This window comes from Ictalurus furcatus, chromosome 1, assembly GCF_023375685.1.
Source record: "Ictalurus furcatus strain D&B chromosome 1, Billie_1.0, whole genome shotgun sequence".
Classification (NCBI taxonomy): Eukaryota; Metazoa; Chordata; class Actinopteri; order Siluriformes; family Ictaluridae; genus Ictalurus; species Ictalurus furcatus.
The window spans coordinates 7,455,299-7,470,310 of record NC_071255.1 but is presented as its reverse complement, the minus strand read 5'-3'; the positions used below and the strand labels follow the sequence as shown (position 1 = coordinate 7,470,310).

General features: G+C 41.2%; 1 protein-coding gene across 1 annotated transcript; it reads right to left on the bottom strand.

The window, feature by feature from the left end:
* Positions 1-7,900: 7,900 nt before the first annotated feature.
* On the bottom strand, positions 7,901-13,533 carry LOC128606556 (hyaluronan synthase 1-like). Its single transcript, XM_053622783.1, has 4 exons — positions 10,174-13,533; positions 9,807-10,032; positions 9,486-9,618; positions 7,901-9,338 (listed from the first exon to the last, which is right to left on the bottom strand). The coding sequence occupies exons 1-4, from the start codon at positions 10,810-10,812 to the stop codon at positions 8,663-8,665; spliced, it is 1,674 nt and encodes a 557-aa protein (XP_053478758.1). The 5' UTR covers positions 10,813-13,533; the 3' UTR covers positions 7,901-8,662.
* Between the last annotated feature and the right edge of the window lie 1,479 nt (positions 13,534-15,012).

Genomic DNA, 15,012 nt, shown 5'->3' with positions numbered 1-15,012 from the left:
CATACATTCATGCATCATTAATCATAAATAAAACAAATCAGTCTATATAAATAAATAATCAGCACACAATCCATGTTTTTGTTGATCACATTGAGGGTGGGAAATGTTCTGACATGATTTAACGTCGTGGTTTAATTTTTTTCATCACAAAAACTTCTAATTTTAACATGGGTGTTTAGACCTTTTATATTCAATGTAGTTCTGGCTGTGACATGAATGCAAATTGCATATTTTCTGACATTTAGGACAGTGTTACCATCTGTCTAATATATAAGACCACACGGGTTAACATTAGTCACTTGTAGCTTGTGTGTGTTGTGATGGTTTCTGTTTATGATACTGACTAAAATACATATTTAGACAACTACAAAGGCTGTAAAATTGGTAGCACTATAAATAAACTTTTTTATTATTAAATAAAACCGCAAGTTTTGTGCGGGATTAACAATGAGTGCAGAAAATATCAGATTGTAGACATTATCTTTGCTACCAGCCCAGTTCTTCTCAGAGAGTCCTGGATTTAATAGATATTACCCTATGTTTTCAAGTATGGTTGGAGTATGATGCAAACATTTTCCTATTTATTTAAATAACTAGTCTTTCTCAATTAATCAATCACAGATATGCAGCCCAAACCCATGGGAAAAAAATCACCAGGACCTTCTGACGCAAGCAATGAGAATAAGACAGGATGGGTGGGATGCATTTGTCAGAGAATTAAAATAGTCTTTTTGTCAGAATCCACCCACAATGACTGGACAGATGTTTTCTTTTTGACTAATTCCATGCTTTCATTAAGCATTGCTTTAACTGTAATGGGGTGGGCTATAAGTGCAAAACACATTAATAAACGAACAGGAAATTCATAAACACAACAAGAAATCTGAAAATGGAACAGCAAAACCAAAACAACATGGCAAATTCAGAAACATAACAAAAAAAAAACAAAACACAAGAGCAAATTCAGGAACACAACAGCAAATGTGAAAAATCAGAAATATCCATCCATTCATTTTCTATATTGCTTGTCCTACTGGGTTGTGGGGAACGTGGAGCGTAGGCGGGGTACACCCTGGACAGGGTGCCAATCCATCGCAGGGCACAATCATGTACACATTCACACACCCATTCATACACTACAGACACTTTGGACATGCCAATCAGCCTACCATGCATGTCTTTTGACTGGGGGAGGAAAGCAGAGTCAGAAATATTATATTTATAGTTTTCCTCAATTGCTTCAACATACTTGAACATGAGCCATTTTCTTAGAAATTCTAAAAGAATTCAAAAACACCTCAGTGATCATTTTCTATCCCAAAAGCAAACAGTAAACCCAAAATAATTCTCTTTTGCATTAAACTAAACTTTGGTGCATGTACACACAGCCGCACACTGACTTGCTAATGAGGGTGTGTGTGTGTGTGTGTGTGTGTGTGTGTGTGTGTGTGTGTGCGTGCGTGTGTGTATATCTATATAATATACACACACATACACACATACTTTTGATTGCACACTCTATCGCCTTTCCATCACTTTGGTAGAAGTTAATCTTAATCTTAGTTAATCTCAGAATGTTTGTGGCTCATCTCTGTATTTCTTTGGGAATTGCAATCTGGCCTTCTGATTTTTACTGCTGACGAGTGGTTTGCATCTTGTGGTATGGCCTCTATACTACTGCTCTCAAATCTTCGAATGGTGGATTGTGATCCCTTCAAGCCTGCTCTGTGCAGGTTGTTGATGTCACTGACCATTGTTTTTGGATTTTTCTTCACAGCTCTCACAATGTTTCTGTCATCAGCTCTTGTTGTTTTCTTTGGCCAATCCATTCGGTGTCTGTTGCTCAGTACACCAGTGTTTTTTTTTCTTTTTCAGGACATTCCAAATTGTTGTATTGGCTATGCCCCATGTATGTGCAATGCCTCTGATTGATTTTCTCTCTTTTCTTAGCTTCAAAATGGCGTGTTTTTCTGCCGTAGACAGCTATATTGGGCGGCTGTGGCTCAGGTGGTAGAGTGGGTTGTCCACTAATCGTAGGGTTGGCGGTTCGATTCCTGGCCCACATGACTCCACATGCTGAAGTGTCCATGGGCAAGACACTGAACAACAAGTTGCTCCCAATGGCAAGTTAGCGCCTTGCATGGCAGCTCTGCTACCGTGAGTGTGTGTGTCTGTGGGTGAATGTAAAGTGCTTTGGAACTGCTAAGGTTAAAAAAGCACTATATAAGTGCAGACCAGACCATATCTGATCTTCATGTTCAATTCAATTAATGTCAATACAGTTTTATTTGTATAAAGCTTTTAACAATGCACATCGTCCCAAAGCAGCTTTACAGAAATATATAAATTCAGGATATATATTTTAAATGTATGACTTTATTCCTAATGAGCATGCACAGGTGGCAAGGGAAAACTCCTTGAGATGATATGAGGAAGCATCCATGACAGGAACCAGACTCAAGAGGGAACCCATCCTCATGTTGCTTTATCCTTTGTAACTCCAAATGCATTCTGCACAGGTGAAATTGAAGGCTAAAACCAAAAGTAGATGTTCAGAGCTATTTACTGTCAATCTAACAGGACACACCTGGGTAACAAGTAGCACCTATCAGTCAGATTTTCCAATATTTTTGCTTGCCTAAAAATTGGGTGGTCTGATACAAAATGTGCTGTGTTATATGTTGCTTAACATATCTACATATACAATCCCAATTCCGAAAAAGTATGGAAAGTATGGAAAAAAATTCAAGTCATTTGAATATTCTATTCAACCTGTACTATATTGAAAACATATTATTAACACATTGTCACGAGTTCCCCTTTAAGCAGCGCGCTGTGGAGCATGTGAGCGCGCGTGCACGAGCAGGTGCGCGAGCACCTGCTTTTCCCTTGTGGACAATCGTGACATTTCGACACGTGCATTTGTTTATGTTTCTGTCATGTCTCCTCCCCGTTCTGTCATTGGTTGTAGTCTCACGTGTGTCTGAATCGTCCTCAGCCGTCAGCCAATACGAGGCTGATTATCTCCGCATATATACCTCGCGCCTCCCAGCACACAACGCGGAATGTTGAATGAGTTAGATAGTCGATTAGTTTAGAGTCCTTACGATAGATGACCATAGTCTCAGTCCATAATTTCACGTTTCGATTCATAGTCTTAGTCTTAGTCTTAGTTCAGAGTTCATGTCATGTTTAGTTTCGTTTGTTAAGTTCACGCTGGTTTCTCCGCTACCAGTTCCTCGCTGCTGTTTATGTTTCATGTTTGGTATATCGAACCTGTATCCCGAGACCACGACGATGATTCCTGCCTTGCCTCGTTTATGCCTGTTTGCCGATCGCCTGAACCTTGCATGTTACTGGATTACGTTTTTGGATCACGTTTTGGATTTGTCTGCCTGTCTCTCTTTAAATAAAACCGTTGTTCAACCTGCGCTTGCATCCTACCTTATCTCCGTTGCGTCACGAAACGTGACAGAACATTCCGCCTATCATGGATGCAGCATGAGAACGCAGAACCCGGAGGTCCACGCCAATCATCCCCGCCTTGGATTCTATGCAGTTCTCGCAATGGACTTTCATGGACCTTCCCGATCGGTATGATGGCTTCTTTGGTTATCCGGGCTATTTTATGATAGACTGCCAGAGTTACTTCTCAAGCCTGTTTGACCCGAAGCCAAGGGAGGGACAATGGATTAAGTTCATGATGTCCCGATTTTTTGGCCCAGCTCGCAAGTGGGCACAGCGAGTAGCAGCCATGAGACCCCGGGTACTGGAGGACAGTAGGCAGTTTTCGGACTTGTTTCTGAGGGAGTTTGGAGAACCAGGGCAGAGCTACAACTTGGATGAGCTGTTGAAGGGAGTTAATGTGGCGAACAGTGCTGATCTTTCATTCCATATGCATTATGAGCGGATGAGCCACCAAGTTGATGTTAACACGGACAACCAAGTCCCTGAGGTCCAAGTCCAAGTCAAGTCTCAAGTCCCTGAGGCCCAAGTCAAGTCTCCAGTCTTTGAAATCCAAGTCAAATCTCAAGTCCCTGAGATCCAAGTCCAAGTCAAACCTCAAGTCCCTGAGGTCCAAGTCCAAGTCAAGTCTCAAGTCCCTGAGGTCCAAGTCAAGGCTCCAGTCTCGGAAGTCCAAGTCGAGTCTCAAGTCCCTGATGTCACGCCCAAGTCTACCGACCCGGTCGCCCAAGTTCAGCCCACGCCCAAGTCTACCGACCCGGTCGCCCAAGTTCAGCCCACGCCCAAGACTACCGACACGACCACCCAAGTTCTGCCAAAGCCCGAGTCTGCTGACACGCACAGCCAAGTTCTGCTCACGCCCGAGTCTGCCAACACGCACAGCCAAGTTCTGCTCACGCCCGAGTCTGCCGACACGCTCAGCCAAGTTCTGCTCACGCCCGAGTCTACCGACACGGCCGCCCAAGTTCTGCCCATGCCCAGGGTTCACCTGGTGACCTCAGAGCCCCAGCCTGAGATCTACGAGGTGATCTCAACTCCAGAGCTGAAACCTCGATACGTGACAGAACGAAAGACCATTTATCAGAAGCAGCAGATCACCAAGATGGACGCCTGGTTTGCAGCATATGAGGAGTGGTATAGAGGACTATTGGAGCAGGGAAGAAGGACAGATGAACTACTCGCTCAGAATGACCGCATGCTCGGGCTGCTGCAGCGGGACAGACCATGCACCAGGTCACCACCGGCAATGTTCACAAAGGACTACGCCATGCCACGCCGACAGGAGGGGGAGTCTGTGGTCAGGGCGGAGACCAACTCCCACTCTCTCTCCCCTATTATGGCTCTCGCCCAGCCTTCATGTTCAGTGGAGAACGTCGCTCTGCCTCCACGTTCCATGAGAGACGTCGCTCCATCTCCTACTGGACTCAAGGATTCCCCACTGTTCAGCTACCTCAAAGTCGCTCAGCCTCCCTGTTCAGCTGTGGACGTCGCTCAGCCTTCCTGTTCAGCTGTGGACGTCGCTCAGCCTTCCTGTTCAGCTGAGGTCATCGCTCAGCCTCCCTGTTCAGCTGTGGATGTCCCTCAGCCTCCCTGTTCAGCTGTGGACGTCGCTCAGCCTCCCTGTTCAGCTGTGGACATCGCTCAGCCTTCCTGTTCAGCTGAGGTCGTCGCTCAGCCTCCCTGTTCAGCCGAGGACGTCGCTCCGCTTTCATGCTCCGCCGAGGACGTCGCTCAGCCTTTCTGCCCGGCTGTGGTCATTGCTCTGCCTTCATGCTCCGCTGAGGACGTCGCTCCACTTTCATGCTCCGCCGAGGATGTAGCTCAGCCTGTCTGCCCGGCTGTGGTCGTCGCTCTGCCTACCTGTTCAGCTGAGGACGTCGCTCTGCTTCCCTGCTCTGCCATGTACGTTGCTCTGCCTTGTTGTTTCGCCAAGAACGCTGTGCGGTCTCCAGGCTCTGCTTGGGACATTCTGCCCAGGGGGCCAGGGTCGCCAATGGAGATGGATGTTTCATGGCACTCCGGGAGGAGTGCCCTTGGGGGGGGGGGGGGGGGGGGGGTTCTGTCACGAGTTCCCCTTTAAGCAGCGCGCTGTGGAGCATGTGAGCGTGCATGCACGAGCAGGTGCGCGAGCACCTGCTTTTCCCTTGTGGACAATCGTGACATTTCGACACATGCATTTGTTTATGTATCTGTCATGTCTCCTCCCCGTTCTGTCATTGGTTGTAGTCTCACGTGTGTCTGAATCATCCTCAGCCGTCAGCCATTACGAGGCTGATTATCTCCGCATATATACCTCGCGCCTCCCAGCACACAACGCGGAATGTTGAATGAGTTAGATAGTCGATTAGTTTAGAGTCCTTACGATAGATAACCACAGTCTCAGTCCATAGTTTCACGTTTCGATTCATAGTCTTAGACTAAGACTAAGACTTATTTCAGAGTTCATGTCATGTTTAGTTTCGTTTGTTAAGTTCACGCTGGTTTCTCCGCTACCAGTCCCTCGCTGCTGTTTATGTTTCATGTTTGGTATATCGAACCTGTATCCCGAGACCACGAGGTTGATTCCTGCCTTGCCTCGTTTATGCCTGTTTGCTGATTGCCTGAACCTTGCATGTTACTGGATTACGTTTTTGGATCACGTTTTGGATTTGTCTGCCTGTCTCTCTTTAAATAAAACTGTTGTTCAACCTGCGCTTGCATCCTACCTTATCTCCGTTGCGTCACGAAACGTGACACACATTATTTGATGTTTTACTTTGTGAAGTGAATTTATTTTTGAAAATATAGAGTCATTTCAAAACTGATGACTGCAACACTCTCCAAAAAATTGTCGCAGTTCATTGTTTTCCACTGTGTAACACCACCTTTTCTTTTAATAACACTTATTACGCGTTTGCGCACTTTAGACACCAGTTGGTTAAGTTTAGCAAGCAGGATTTTCCACAATTCATCAATTATGCATTTCTTCAGCTGCGCAACTGTACAGGGCCATTGTTTCCTTATTTTGCGCTTTGTAATGTGCTACATGTTCTCACTCTGAGACAGGTCAGGACTTCAGGCAGGCCATGCTAGCACCCGCACTCTCTGCTTACACAACCATGTGCTTGTAATCCACACAGAATGTAGTTTGGCGTTGTCCTGCTCTGGGTGGCAGCATTTGCTGCTCCAAAATGTGTACATATCTTTCTGCATTAATGATGCCCTCACAGATGTACAAGTTACCCATGCCATGGGCACTGACACACCCCCATTCCATGACAGACGCTGGACCTGACGCTGATAACAGCATGGATGGTCCTTTTCCTCTTTGGCCCGAAGAACACGACGGCTGTTTTGTCCAAAAACTATTTGAAATGTTGACTCGTCGGACCACAAAACACGATTCCGCTGTGCTGCTGTCCATCTCAGATGAGGCAGAGCCAAAGTATTCCTGAACCCATGACAGGATATCTATTACAGACTCATGACGGTTTTTGAGAGAGTGACATCTGAGGGATCGGAGATCACGTGCATTCAGGAGTGGTCCAGCCCTTTAAGCACCGAGATTTGACAGGATTCCTTGAATTCCTTGGATTATTCGCTGACACATCTGTTGGCAGATTGGCGAGCCTCGACCCGAGAAACTAGAAGCGAGATCAAAAACCATGAAACGAAACACGATGAACAAAGGCTTTGGCACGGTGATAACACTCAACACTTCGTGAAGTACAATGAGACACGAGGGGTTTAAATGACAAACGTAATTAATCATGGGTGAACACAAAACAGCTGAGACTAATCATGACACATACGGGAAACAACCAATGACAATAATGGGGCGGAGACAGAACATAATCCATAACAAAACGCACTTGTCAAAAGTAAACAAAGTCAGTGTCACTGAAACCCAGAAGCGCATGCTCGCGGTGTGTGCTCCAGTGCTTAGCATGAGGGGAAATCGTGACCATACCTTGTCTTTATATATATATATTATTTATTTATTTTTTAAATAAAGTCAAAGTACATTCACAAATTACTCCTCTTTGTTTTTATTAGCATTTTCCATACTGTCCCAACTTTTTGGAATTGGGGTTGTAAATTCAATGAAATAAAAGCTGAAATTCTAAACTTTAAGCATCTCTCATTTTAAGACATGAACATTATGTACCATTTTGTCATAGTACTATGACTTTATTCTTGAAATATTGCAATTTTTTTCTTGTAACCTTAGGCCTTGTTGTCATGTAGCGGTAACTGAGGTGGAAGCAAGTGCAGGTAAAGACGTTTTATTAAAGGAGATTAAGGCAGACAAATCCAAATCATTAGACAGAAGCGTGGTCAAAACAGGCAATGGGTCTGGCGATCAGCAAACAGGCATAAATAGGGCGAGGCTTGAATCAGAGCCAGGAAACGAGATACGAGGTCAATAAACATGAAATGAAACGAGACGAGAACAAAGAAAAACCGCTTAGCAAAGAGTTAACTCAATACTACGCAAAGTCATAGTGTTTGAGCAGTCTCTTATATACTGTGGTGTGAGTGTGTGTGAGATTGGAAACAGGTGTGTGTGATTAGTATTCCGAAGAAGGTGAACATGTGATTGCATGTCGGAAGTGTAGTTCATAGCGGCCATGTTTGTAGGTCACTGTGCAGGATGGGAAATGCAGTCACTGGTTTGCTGTGACATGACACTTGTAACCTTATCTCAAACCATCCAATTGACATTAATAGATGTGATCTTTCAGCAACTGTCACATGTACACCAATATAATGTCACCGAATAAAAGAAATAAAAATTTTATGAAAATTTTGCACTGCTAAACAAAATCTATTGACTACAGTTTGCCTCAAGTACATTTCAACTCTTATCAGCATAACGAGATTGTTAAAGGACAAGGGTACATATTTGAAATAGTAAATAGGTGCCACAGTGCACAAGTATAAATACTGTTTCAGTCAACATTTCAAACACAAAGTAATTTGATCTTTCACAAAGTTTGTATAACACAGAGTAAATTCTATAATACAGTGGAAATTTTTCATATTGCAAGATGCTTTACAAATTATATTAATATGTAATAAACAGTCCATAAAAAGCATAACAAATCAACATAAACAAAAACATAAATAAACATTGTGCACACAAGTGAACAAACAAACAAACAAACTATAAATAAATAAATAAATAAATAAATAAATAAATCACATGAAAATTATACTACACATTCACATTGTAACCCTGAGAACGTTTTCGGCACAGTCTACGAACCCACATCCAGTATACGAAGACCATTATAAACCAGTAACTGACATATGCCACAGCACCATAGATCAAATATTTGATCTCCTCTTTTTTTGCAGCTGAGTTCCAGTCCTGATTGCTTTCCCTGTAGATTGTGTAGCTTAAACCACTCAGCAGGATGGCTGCCCATATTGACAGGGGAAGGAGAGGCATGTAATTTCCCACTAGCTTACGGCGGCCAGAAGTGCCCCAACTGCTCTTATTTATGGTAATCATAGCGAAATACTTAGTGGGCAGAAGACTTGTCATGTATAGGGCAGAATAGAGAGACATGAACATCATCACAAAATTTTGTCGCAAGATGCAGGCATAGGCTGCCTTAATCAGCCCAATTAATTGAATGCAGCAAAGGACCCACAGGATATTCCAAAGCGTACCCACCCAGAACAGTCGGATCATGGTGGCTGTTACAAAGAAGGGGAAGATTCCAGCCACAATGGACTCATAGGTCATCCAAAGGTTATGCTTGTGCCACCACATAGCATTGTAGAGCCACTCACGAAAATATGACTTGGTCCACCGCATCTGCTGGTTCAACCAACGGAGGAACTGGGATGGTGTCTCTGTATAGCACTTTGAGCGAGCTGTGTACCTGATGAGACAAGAAAAATAAAAATATGTTACTGTTGAATTATTGTATGCATGTCAGAGATTACTGTGTGGGTTAAATTCATTAAATGTCAGTTCATACAATTATCTAATTGTCTAATGGAAGCAAGAGGTCAAGTACAGTACTTACTTGGTAGCATAGCCCATGCTCAGTATGCGATTCGTAAGATGACGATCATCTCCAAAAGTGCAGTGTCTGCCAAGAAATGTTTGGTTGTACCAAGCTTCCAAAAACTGTTGCAGTAGGTCATTCCTATACAGCCCTGAACAAGAGAGAAAAGAGTACAATGAGGCCTAAATATAATATTTTAATATGCTATGAAGTTCTTTTTTATCTACATGAATCTTTATGTATTTAAAATTGGATTTAAGGTCTAAATACTTTTAATTGATTATATAATTACTTATTACTCATTACTAATTAATACTTCACACAATCCTTGTAATTTACCTAAGGGGCCACTAATGCAAGAGACGCAGTCAAAAAATGACTGGCATGCTCTCTCAACATTAAAAGCCATCCAGTATCGCAGACTGCTCATGAAGCTGATGTATGAGTCTTTCAGGTTAAGGATCATCACATCGCCACCCACAGCACCATATCTTGTGTTACTCTCAAGCACCTTGACCAGTTCTACTGTTGCCAGGGGATCCAGCTTTGTGTCTGAATCGCACACCTGAGGAATAAAATGCAGCCGAAGAGGAATGGAAAAAGAGAAAAGATCAACTTCTATACTAGAAACAAGTGACAATATAACACATACTCTCATTCTGTGTAAAATCATTTATTGATATAAACTGATCTAAACACCAGTTACCTGTATGTAGTCCACTGAAGAGCCCAGTGCCTTGAATGCTGTGTACATCACTTCTCTCTTTCCTCCCCACTTTTGCATAATGCAAACACATCGCTTGGTTCTTATAATCTCTTCCACCTTCCTGCGCTGGGTATCTTCCTGGGGATCCATCCCAGCTGGGTGTGTGTGGTAATTGTTCTGCCACACATAGCAGCTGGGATCCTGATCTGCAAAAATTTCCTGGAACATCTCCATCATGTAGCGGTCTTCTTCTGTATTACCATCCACCACCATGACAATCCGGAGCAACTCAGGTGGATAACAGAGTGCCTTAACTGATTCTAAGCAGTCCCGAAGGTACTTTGGGTCTTCCTGGTAAGCAGAGATGGTAAAACCAACAGCCTTGGTGTAGGAACAAGCTTCTTTTCGGGTACGCATCCGCCGGTGCTCCACAAAGGCAAAAATACTCTGGACCAGTAGATGAAAACATAGCAGAAGACCATAAAAGCCAAAGGCTATAATGCCATACTGGGATGCTAAAAGATTTACATGGGCAATGTAAGCCCATAGTACCAGTCCAAGTACTAGGAGGGCAAAAAGAAATGTAAAGAAGATTCGTACACCTATGCCTAGTTTCCGAAAAAGTGGTTTGATGTCCATTTTATCTCACAGTCACTATAAAAAAAAAAAAAATCATGTCATGAAAAAAATATTTAACAGAGAACACACATGTTGAGATTTTAGCAAGGAAAATAGGCCAGTTTTAAAGTGTAACAGTAATTTGTAATTAGATATTTCAATAGGAAAATACCCAATTACGTTGACCTTAAAAGTGCTATACATAGTTTTGTGCACTAATTAGTTAGCAATAAAATGAGAATGCATTAGAAGTATAAATACATCCCATTAATCATCATCGTTTGTTTGGAAGTGGCCACAGAAATTGAGCCTCATGAAGTCAACTGTTCATTCTACAACTGTCATAACCTGCACTCAACGAGCACAAATAACCAAACCAAACAATTAATTAGTCAATAAGATTAAATCGTATTACCTGTTATCACTACAGGATGTATCAGACATTTTTTTTTTTTTTTTTTAAAAACAACTTTATTACAGTTCAGTCTGTCCAATGTTGTCGTTAAAATAATTCAAAAGAAAATATAAGCTTATCTATATGATGTAAATAGGGGAAGGGGGAACTAAAACGGGAAAAGGGAAAGAAATCAAAATGTTAAGACTCTGATAGTCAAGATCTGAAAAAGAAAAAACATCGTGAAATTACTTACCCTGTAAGCAGTAATTGAAAAAAAGTAGGTTTCTTTAGGACTTCTGCCTCGATTTCTCCCTTTGTGGTAATGTGCACTGGTGACAAGCTTCAGTGGTTTATAAAGGCACGTACAAGCCTACACGCCTTCGAGAACAAAACAAAAAAAACAAAACAAAAAAAAAAGTTGAAAACGAGACTTCTGCGTGTGGTGACACAGAATGATATGCGTACAGAAGCCTACGTCAGTGGAACCTATCCTCATATATCAAGCTGAAAAATCATCAGATCTATCATCATAATCAAAACTATGCAGAGTTTGCCTTCATAACTCTTGAGCAGGTTTGGTAGCGTTAACGTCATCGACCCATCCCGAGTCACCTGCATAAGACGAACATCTCTTAAATGATTTGTCCGTGACAACTTTTATTTCATCCATTCATCAATACATTTAAATCTGTTCATTCATAAATTCAAAATAGTAATTGTTGGCAAATTGCTGTGGTAGGTTAGGAGTACTTTCTCTGACATACATTTTAAAAACTAGTTTACTGAAAGTACTCAATTTGAAAGTTTGTATATTTAATTATCTACATATGAGGATGATGATGATGAATATGAGTTATTATTATTATTATTATTATTATTATTGTTGTTGTTGTTGTTGTTGTTATTATTATTATTATTATTATTATTATTATTATTATTATTATTATTTACTGGCCTATTATTTGGCTATATCAGCTCTTTCAGCACTACTTCCCTCGTCCATGCAGCACCACACATAAAGTGTAAAGTAAATTAAAATCTGTTTATTTAGAGGGATGCTTTGTGTTTATTAGGTTACAATATTGATGTTACACTGATTTACTGGCCTATATTTCATCGTGGATGTCACCTGAATAGATTGCCTTGTGGCTACTTGTTGTATGCCTGCATTTCTGTTTTACTTTCCTTCAAAAAATTTAAAATAGATATTAAAAAAAAAAAAAATTAAGTCTTTTTCTCAATTTTTCCCTCTTCTGTTCTATTTATACAGTGCATCTGGAAAGTATTCACAGAGCTTCACTTTTTCCACATTTTGTTATGTTACAGTCTTATTCCAAAATGGATTAAAGTCATTATTTTCCCCAAAATTCTACAAATAATACCCCATAATGACAACGTGAAAGAAGTTTGTTTGAAATCTTTGCAAATTTAATAAAAAATAAAAACCAAAAAAGCACATGTACATAAGTATTTATAGCCTCAATACTTTATTGAAGCACCTTTGACACCAATTACAGCCTCAAGTCTTTTTGAGTATGATGCTACAAGCTTGGCACACCTATTTTTGGGCAGTTTCTCCCATTCTTCTTTGCAGGACCTCTCAAGCTCCATCAGGTTGGATGGGGAGCGTCGGTGCACAGCCATTTTCAGAGATGTCCAATCGATTTCCAATCGTCCAATCTCCAGAGATGTCCAATTGGGTTCAAGTCTGGGCTCTGGCTGGGCCACTCAAGGACATTCACAGAGTTGTCCTGTAGCCACTCCTTCGTTATCTTGGCTGTGTGCTTAGGGTCGTTGTCCTGTTGGAAGATAAACCTTCACCCAGTCTGAGGTCCAGAGCGCTCTGGAGAAGGTTTTCATCAAGGATGTCTCTGTACATTGCTGCATTCATCTTTCCCTCGATCCTGACTAGTCTCCAAGTTCCTGCCGCTGAAAAACTTCCGTCTGGCCACTCTACCATACAGGCCTGATTGGTGGAGTGCTGCAGAGATGGTTGTTGTTCTTCTGGAAGGTTCTCCTCTCTCCACAGAGACATGCTAGAACTCTGTCAGAGTGACCATCGGGTTTTTGGTCACCTCCCTGACTAAGGCCCTTTTCCCCCGATCGCTCAGTTTGGCCAGGCGGCCAGCTCTAGGAAGAGTCCTAGTGGTTCCAAACTTCTTCCATTACGGATGATGGAGCCCACTGTGCTCACTGGGACCTTCAATGCTGCAGAAATGTTTCTGTACACTTCCCCAGATCTGTGCCTCGATACAATTCTGTCTCAGAGATCTACAGACAATTCCAGACTTCATGGCTTGGTTTGTGCTCTGACATGCATTGTTAACTGTGGGACCTTATATAGACAGGTGTGTGCCTTTCCAAATCATGTCCAATCAACTGAATATACCACAGGTGGACTCCAATCAAGTTGTAGAAACATCTCAAGGATGATCGGTGAAAACAGGATGCACCTGAGCACTATTTTGAGTGTCATGGAAAAGGCTGTGAATACTTACGTAAATGTGCTTTTTTTGTTTTTTATTTTTAATTAATTTGCAAACAAACTTCTTTCACGTTGTCATTATGGGGTATTGTTTGTAGAATTTTGAGGAAAATAATGAATTTAATCCATTTTGGAATAAGGCTGTAACATAACATAAATGTGGAAACAATGAAGCGCTGTGAATACTTTCCGGATGCACTGTAGCCCTTCATGCACATTGAGTAACACTCAGATATCAGGCTGTTGATGTGAGACTGCTCCTCCCTTATTCTAAAAATTAAACAGGTTTGGCTTGATTCGTCATCCAGTCAACGGGCGGGGTATTAGGGACGTGTAAAGGAAGGACTTACTTCTTAAGGAGTTCAGTCACAAAACATTGCTTTTTGTGATTCCTTAATTAAAATTCAAAATTATAACGCGTAACTTTAATTAGGTCTAATTTATTATTACAGAATGAGTAGCCCTAATACGATGATAGTGGTGTGGCGGGTATACACAGAAGATTGAAAGAGGGGGAAATTACATTAAATAAAGTTTTACAATAATAATAATAAATAAAAAATACATAACAAATAAAAGATTAATATAAAAAACTCGGTCTGGATTAATGAGAGCGCACTTAAGAAAAAAAAATTACATATCCCCATGAACAGAATCTCCGTTTTTCATCTGGAAGGCGTGTTATTTAGGGCCTTTGCTTATATTCAGTACTACGTCTCTAATAGCCTACGTCACCGGTGGATCTCTCAGAGATGAAGCATTAGCGGAGTATGTATAGGAGTTATGAATGATGTAAATCCGATCTTTTTAAGATGTTTATAAGATGTTCATACGTTGGCGATATGTCTGATTTACGTACAGTATAGGCCAGAGTTCACCATTGAATTTAATGATTCTCCTATACCGTCCATAAATATTGCTATTGCTTGTTATATCACATGTTGGCTCATATAAAAAATATTAATGCTGTAATATAGAGCTACCTATATACCCCTATATCTATTAACCCTAAATAAAAAAAAATAATAATTTCAGTTGACTTACTTAACAAACATTTAAAACTAAAAACATATAAATTCATTGACCTAACAGTATTAGTATGGAATATATTTTATATTGTTGTTGCGATAAATACATTATAATGAAAACATAAAGTTTGTCTAGCCCAAAAAAACAACAACAAAAAAACAAAAAAAAAAACAAAACCCAGATCGAAACGGATCATAAGACTATACGTACAATATGTAGGTCTACACCTACCCAGCTAACAATTTTTGGTTACCATAACGTTCACAGAACATACATTTTTAAGGTTTGTTTTCAGTAAGCCAGGAAATAT

Coding starts and splice junctions, on each gene's coding strand:
- LOC128606556 (XM_053622783.1), bottom strand. CDS start 10,812: ATGGACATCAAACCACTTTTTCGGAAACTAGGCATAGGTGTACGAATC. Junction 10,033..10,173: donor CTTCAGTGGACTACATACAG/GTAACTGGTGTT, acceptor TTTATTCCTCAG/GTGTGCGATTCAGACACAAA. Junction 9,339..9,485: donor AGCATGGGCTATGCTACCAA/GTAAGTACTGTA, acceptor TTGTCTCATCAG/GTACACAGCTCGCTCAAAGT.